Raw genomic sequence first — 7,672 nt, 5'->3', positions numbered from 1 at the left:
ATGTTGGGGCCGGGGAGATGGCTCAGTGGAATAAGCGCTTACCTGGCAAGTGCAAGGGCCTGAGTTCAATCCCCAGTTCCGCAAAAAAAAAAAAAAAAAAAAAAAAAAAAAAAAAAAAAATTAATGTCATTTCCCAGCCGAAATGGAAACTGTTGTTGTCTGAGGATCCGTGTTGCACTGATTTCTTTCCTCTATCATGCACTTTGTCTAAATGAAATCTCCACGTTATGGGCACAAATTCAGTATTCTCATTGTGTGAATTAGAGTGTCATTAGAGTCACATTTTAGCAAGATGTTTCCCACTGGGGAGACCCGGGGAGCGGGGCACATGATTTTCAAATTGTTTCAGTGAAAACTGTCGCTTCACTCAGAAGCAGTTCACACTATACGCTATCCCTGCCCAGTGCCAAGAATGTTTTGGGAATTTTGGTCAGAGTCTCACTTTGTATTAATTTTCTGCCACTGGTTGTTATGGTTTAAATCTCAATGTCCCCCAAGAGGCTCCTGCAATCACAAGGGGAGGCTTGGGAAGGTGACGCGTGATGGGGCCCATCGCAGACTCGCTGTTAAAGAGGCGGCCCGAGGCCTGGCCTAGAAGGGCTCTTCTTTCTCCTGGCTCCTCCCTTCTCTTCACTGCTTCTTGTGCGCCTTGCTTTGAGGATCTCTCCTCTGCCTTGCTGGCCTGCCTCGGAGCCAGCCGAACATGGACTGAACAAACTGTGAGCCAGAATAAACCTGTGCGCCTTCACGTCATGGAGTCAGGGACAACTGAGTGTGTAGCTCAGTGGAGGAGCGCTTGCCTCCAAGGTCCTGGGTTTGACCCCTAGTGACAACCACAGCCGCCGCCACCACCAATTTATGTTTGGGCTGGAGATGTGGCGCGGTGGTACAGCTCTTTTGTAGCACATGCAAGGCCCTGGATTTGATCCTCGGTACTACAAAAACAAAACAACAATTCATTCTTTTACAGGTCTGTAGATTACAAGTCTGACCTGGGTCTGGATTGGCTGAAATTATTGTATTCGTGGAGACTGCGGGGTAGAACCTATGCCCTGCCTTGTCTAGCTTCTAGAAGCTGCCCCTGTTGCTGGCCCATCAGTCACTTTCTCCAGGCTCAAAGCCAACCTGGTGGCCTCTCACTGACTGCCCCCTGCGTGCAGGTGCCTACCAGCCTCCCCCCTGGGAGCAAATGAACTGCATTCTGGGAGGAAAGGTGACTGCAAAGGGAGGATCCGGCTTAGGAGCTGGTGAGGAGTGCAGACTCGCACCAGCCACCAAGCACAATATGACCTCAGGTGACAGGCAGATACCTGCAGAGGAAGGTTGAAAATGGCACTGGCTTTGAAAGAAGGGGTGATGGGGGAGCTGTGGTCGTCTGTGGATTCACTCCATTGAAGGATGAGTTCAGGGCTGACTGCCTGGCCAGGAGGCGGGGCCTGTATGGAGGCGGGTCCCTGGGGGCGGGGCCTGGGTGGGTGGGGTCCCTCCTGGCTCCTCCTCCTCTCTGCTTTCTGGCTGCATTGGGTTCCGATTGCTCTCCAGGAGCCAGGCAAGCATGAACCATGAGCCAAGAAAACCCCTCCTGTAAGTTGTAGGTGCTGAGCATTTCGTTTGCAGCGGTGGGAAGGTTTTGGCAGGCTCGGGTCCCTCGGAGGCCTCTGACCCTCCGTCCCCGATAGCCACCATCTTTCTGCATCTTCACATAGTCCTGTCTTTATGCACGCAGTCAGGGCATCTCTGTGAGCCCAGATTCCTTCTCAGCCCCAGTGCGACAGCACATGCTTGTCTGGCGGCTGAGGCAGCTCCAGTTCAAGGCCAGCTGAGGCACACAGAGAGTTCTGCTTTCTGGGTAGTTGTGGATGCCGTGAGCCGTGCACGAGAAATGCCAAGGGCACTGACAGCGCCTGCCCACCCCACGCCCCTGCCCATGTGCCGTAGAACCCACTCTTCTTTACCACTGGCTCATTTAGTTCCTCCGAGGCAATATGCAGCTTAATAACTGGAATCATCGAAAGGTTTAACCCTTCCCCGTGGAATCTCAGACATCAGCTCGCAGATACTCAGAGGACTTACCCACCAGGAAGCCACCCACATGCTGAGCCCGCGTTGGCCACAAAAGGGAAGCCTCACAGCTGTGCCTGTCCATCCCACGCACCTGTGGCTGCTCCCTCCTAAATAGGGCCTGCTGTGATCTGATTTGATTTCATTTCACTCTAAATTGCCTGCCCTGTGACGGGAGGTACAAAACAGAGTCCTGAAAATCAATTCCACCGTGCAAATGAGCAGTGGCGGTGGACTGGGGTGCGGGAGACGAGGCCGGGCTGTGGGGCATACAGATCACGGTGGGTGGCCTGGGTCAGGGTGTTTGTGATGCAGAGCTATTCACAGATGTCCCCCTTGCTGTTGCAATGGATGTCACATGAGGTCTTTCTATGAAGATCTGCTCCATGCAAAGCAATCCCAAAGGCCAGAGTGGCGAGGAGAGAGCTGTCACTTTTCCTCAGCAGCAGTGGGACCAAGTGCTGGCAGTCTGCTTCCATACACAGAGGCTTAGATTGGGGACAGGAGGACAGTGCAATCTTGTTCTCCTTCCACAGATTCTGGGAGTCTCCCCACCATAACCCAGGACATCAGCATAATTCAGTAGTGAATGAAAAACTGGAAGAAATCTCTTCAGTAGCTAACTAAGATCTGCAGCTGATAGCTCAGCAGACTAAAGCGCCTGCTTAGACAAGCTTAGGTGAGCGCAGGGACTGCAGTTCAATCCCAGCACCACAGGCCATGCCAGCTCTGCCCCCAGGGCAGGCTGAGACACACAGAGAGAGAGAGAGGAGAGAGAGAGAGAGAGAGAGAGAGAGAGAGAGAGAGAGAGAGAGAGATTTCTCAGATAGTATTTCTTCCTGGAACTTCTTGCTGCCTGTTTTCTGGTTGCAGTGCTAAGATTTGAACGCAGAGCCTCAGGCATGCTAAGCCCGTGCTCTACCACGGAACCATATTCCCAGCTTGTCATATCGACTTGATCTGTTTTGTAGTGTAGGGTGGCCCTGAACTCACTGTGAACCCCAGGCTGGCCTCTTCAGTAGCTAAGATCCGCGGCTGCTGCCTCGGCCTCCTGTGTGCTGGATTATTGGCATGTGCCACCACACATGGCCGTACTGCATATTTTTAAATGAAGCCCCTCTGTCTTGAGAGAGAAGTTGGTGATGCAAGTGAGAAGCAGGGCAAAGCTGGGGTCTCCCCAGCTTTCCCTCCCCTCCTCCCTCCACAAAATAAAGGGAAAGAAGCCGCAGTGACTAATGTTACCATTTCTTCAGTCAACTCACATGTAATTTACCTTTCAAGGATGTAATTTACCTTTCAAGGCCTCACTCATCTAAGCCATTCATTGGGGTTTTTTTGTAGAACCGGGGATTGAACTCAAACCCTTGCGCTTGCCAGGCAAGCGCTTATTCTACTGAGCTATCTCTCCGGCCCCCTTTGGTTCTTCATGGGAGGAGGTATGGCCTCCAGAGGGCTCAGGAAGTGTCTGGGGCCCTTTTGCATGGGATGTGCTGGGGCACGCTGTGGGCTCTGGGCACCTGGTGGGTACAGGGTGTGCATGCCTCGAAGCCACGCATGGGCCGGCACCCACAACAAAGACTTTCATGACTTGAAATGTTGGCAGTGCCAAGACTGAGAACCCTAGAAGCCAGGCTGGTGCCACACAACTCTAATCCTAGCAACCAGGGAGGTTGAGGCAGGAGGGTCACAGGCTTGAGGCCCACCCCTGCTCTTTAATGAAATGTTGTCTCATGGAATGTAAAAGGAGGGTGTAGCTCAGCGGTAGGGCACTGGCTAGCGTGTCTGAGGCCCTGGGTTCTGTCCCCAGTATCTCCCCCTCCAAATACAGTCTCAGTCAATACAAAGAGAAAATAGGCTCCTGGAATCCTACAACTATGCTGAGTTCCACTGGCTTTTCTGTGTTCCTTCCGGCCTCTGCTGCATTCAGAACGCTTGCATCCCCTGAGTTCTCATGGCAGGACTAGCACTGAGATTCCACCTGTCTTCGTTTATTCCTGCATCCTGAGCTCTTGCCTTGTCATCCTCGTGGCTGCTTGGGTTTTTTGTTTTTTTAACAGCACTGTGAATTAAACCAACTGAGCTGCTGCCTCCCTCCTTTCTATTTGGAGGCAGTCTCAAAGTTGCTCAGGCTGGGCTCCGACTTGCAGTCCTCCTGCCTCAGCCTCCCAGAGTGCTGGGGTCCTAGGCACGCACCCCATTCCTAGCGCAGTTAGCGTTTTTTACTGGATGTACTGCAGTCCCCACAGGCTGGTGCTCCGTGGTTCTGGGGCGCCTGTCCAGGGCCATCTGGGCGTGGTGGTACGGGCCTGGAGCATCACAGCCTGCATCATCAAAGGCCTTTGTGAAGCACCCGGGTGGACTCCCTGGTGCTACGGGTGCTGCCACAGTCCTGATTCTGGGCCCTGTGGGCTCAGACAACAGCACTTATGTTGGCCAACCACAAAGGCGCCTGAAGACCAGGCTGCGGGTCCCAGGCAGAGAAGGCAAAATCGGACCTTTGGGCGACATTCATGCCAAGAGTGAGTGCATGTGGCATTCTTGGGGGAGGGGTGAAGGAGTGCAGGGGCTCAGCCTTGGCAGGGAGGAGGGCGAGAGGGGCTCGGTCAAGATCACAGGGCTGGCTGCCAGGAGCCTGGCTGGTGGCCAGATGTCAGCTGAGACTCTGTCTTTCTTCCCCAGGCCTTCCGCGAGCGGGGCATCGTCTTCGGCTACCGGCATCCACAGAGCTCGGCCACTGCCTGTCTGCTCAGCCTTTTTCAAATGACCAATGAGACTCTCAACATCTGGACCCACTTGCTGCCCTTCTGGTACCTCCTGCCCCCTGGCCATTCAGGACTCCAGGGGCCTATGGGCTCTTTAAAGCACAGCAGGGGATGTGAGGGCCCGAAGTGATGGGCGCTGGGGCTGGGGTGTGCCCTCCTGTGGGGCTGGTGAATGTGTGTAGAGGGGGAGAGGCTGGGTCTGCCCAGAATGGGCCTAGGGCACGAGTCATGGTGGAGGCCCCTGAGCACGCACCTCCGACTCCTTCGGTCATGGAGGCTTTGAGGGACCCCTGAGTAAACTGTCACTAGCTCAGGCAAGTCACTTGTTCCTCCTGAGCTTCGCACTTTGCCACTGTGAAGCAGGTGCCATTGGTGTCATGTTCCCAGGGTGGCTGTGAGGACGGGGAGAAGTGGTAGCAAAGACAGCACACCCTGGTCACACACCCAGCTAACCTGAGGAGTAAGGAGCTGGGACGGGGCCACGGTCCCGTGTCATGCACAGGTGGCCCTGTTTCCCTGGGGACAGTACCAACAACCGCGAATATGCCTTCATGCAGACCACTGTGGGCTCTTTGTGTCTCCTACACACAGCCTCTACCTACTTTAAACCTTCCCTAGGTTGCTGAAGCATCCTGGGATGGTATAACCCTTGGCTCATAGCTGTCGTGTGGTGTGGCTTGGGGAGCAGGGGAGGGAAAGTGGACACGCTCCGTATGGATGCAGCTTTAGCTCTCGCCTATTCTGATCTGTGGTGGTTTGAGTCCGAGGATGTGGAACCCACAGATAGGGTGGGGCAGCTGAGTATCAGAGCTGGGTGGGGGGTGAAGGCCATTTGGGCCCTGAAGATCATTGGAGACACAGCTGAAAGGATGCCGAGTGCGTGGAGCAGCCGGCCAGCCTGACCGGAAGTCGAAAAACACAGCTGGGACCAGAAGCAGAGGCCGCCGGGGCCTGCAGCCCCCCCATGGATGGCCAAGAAAACTCCTTCCTGGAGTGCTAGAGGGGGAGGAGGGTGACCTATAAGGAAACCAGACAGCCCAGGGGCCTACAGCCTGGGCAAGGGGACAGCAAGGTCCTGCCAAGGAGGCTACTTGTCCTGTTAACGTTTTTACTTGTAAAAAGGCTTCGTGGTACTAAACTTACATTGCGGAAGGGGGCAGATGGGTGCCCAGTTCTCCTGCCTGGGGTTCCTGGGATGACATAGCCTGCTCCTGTGCTGTCCTGAGCTCTTCCAGGAGTCCAAGGTGCTCTGATTTGTAGATAGAGCAAGGTTGGCTCAGGTTGGTTTGAGATTGGTGCCGCTTCACAGTGTGGGGTCCTCGGGGCCTTGCATAGATCCTGTGGGGGCGCCTTTGCAGCTATTTTACAGTGACCCCAAGGAGGCCCCCTACACTGTAACGGCTCCCCCACATGGGCTGGGCTCTCAGACACCTCAGGCTAATCAACGCAGAGTGCTGGAAGGGGGCCAGCAAGTGTGCCCCAGGACACCTTAAAGAAAAGGGCCCATGGGACCCTCTTGAGATGGAATAAAAACAAAGCTCAAAACAGTTAACTTTGCTAAAGCTCCCTGCTGGGCAGGAGGAGAAAACCAGCAAGCATAGCCAGTGGGTTTAATCCACACTTTTGGGGGCTGTGCAGGAGGAACCTGACCCACGGGTGACAGGCCGATGTGACAGCTGTGTGTTATTCCTGCCCTTCCTAACATTCAGGCTTGCCGCGGGAGGTGGTGAGCCCCCATCCTCAGAGGTATGCAAGAGAAGCTGGGGCATCACTCACGCGCACCCTGCTGTAGGAGTGATTCGTACCTCCCTGGCATGTGCTGTTTCCCTAAAACAAAGACTTGCAAAGAATTGGATAAGGTGTCTAAGGGGGCCATGTGGTCCACGCTGTTTCAGGTTCTTTGCATGGAGGTTTGTGACTGCACTGTACGTGACAGATGTCCAGAATGACAGCTACTCGTGGCCCATGCTTGTGTACATGTGGACCAGCTGTGTGTATCCCCTGGCATCCAGCTGCGCGCACACCTTCAGTTCCATGTCTAAGAATGCCCGGCACATCTGCTACTTCCTGGACTATGGCGCAGTCAATCTCTTCAGCTTGGGTACGTGGCCCATGTGGCACCCACACACGTACAGCTGGGATCCCAGCAGGATGTTGGAAAGTTTTCAGGGAGTCGGGGGAGGTCAGAGCCTGGTCTAGGTGCCCGGAGAGGGTTTTGTAAGGTCCAGTGCCAGCACCTGGCCATCTGGGGACCCCGTCCATATAGGCAGTGTTTATAATGCTCCTCCACAGCCCACTTCAGCTCCTGTGTGACATGGTGGTGTGCAGATTGGGCGGGGAGATGGACAAGCCATTGAGAAGCAGTTCCACTGGAGCAGGACAGGAAGTGTGTGCTGAGGGCTTAGGACGTTGCTTAATGCGAGTTTCCTAGTTGTAGATTTCTGTACTTCAACTTGTAATGGTGCTTGGGTTTGATGGTTCAGCTCACCATGGCTCTGGACTGTCTAGGTCAGCCTGAGCAGGCCAGGCTGGGCAGGCATAGCACAGCAAGACTGCCAAGGGTGTGGTCACCAAGCTCAGCTGCTCAGAGTGCCACAGGAATTGAGCTGAAGTTGAGCGTGGGTTCCCAGGTCCTGTCTTTCTTTACCCAGCATGTCCCCTTTCCCTATATCCTCTCCTCCGCTCCCCTCTGCTTGTGGGTATTCATCCATCCATCCATCCACCCACCTGTCCATTCATCTACCCATATATCCATTTATCCATCTATCCTGCCATCCACCCACCCACCTATCCATCCATCCATCCATCCACCCACACACCCACCCATCCATCCACCCACTTACTTATCC

General features: G+C 54.5%; 1 protein-coding gene across 3 annotated transcripts in view; it reads left to right on the top strand.

Moving 5' to 3' along the window:
• The window catches only part of Paqr5 (progestin and adipoQ receptor family member 5), a 41,306-nt gene that overhangs the window by 26,627 nt on the left and 7,007 nt on the right, over positions 1 to 7,672 (top strand). For 2 of the 3 annotated variants that reach the window (XM_023712533.1, XM_004628781.2), the window contains exons 3-4: positions 4,741 to 4,868; positions 6,719 to 6,924. In XM_023712533.1, coding sequence (XP_023568301.1) covers positions 4,741 to 4,868; positions 6,719 to 6,924 — 334 coding nt within the window. Of the gene's footprint in view, positions 1 to 4,431; positions 4,581 to 4,740; positions 4,869 to 6,718; positions 6,925 to 7,672 lie in introns of those variants that run through there. The other variant, XM_023712534.1, reaches the window with a different exon arrangement.

This window comes from Octodon degus, unplaced genomic scaffold (genome assembly GCF_000260255.1).
Source record: "Octodon degus isolate 3935 unplaced genomic scaffold, OctDeg1.0 scaffold00026, whole genome shotgun sequence".
NCBI lineage: Eukaryota > Metazoa > Chordata > Mammalia > Rodentia > Octodontidae > Octodon > Octodon degus.
Note: the sequence above shows the minus strand (reverse complement) of the source record. Positions and strands in the feature narration are given on the sequence as shown.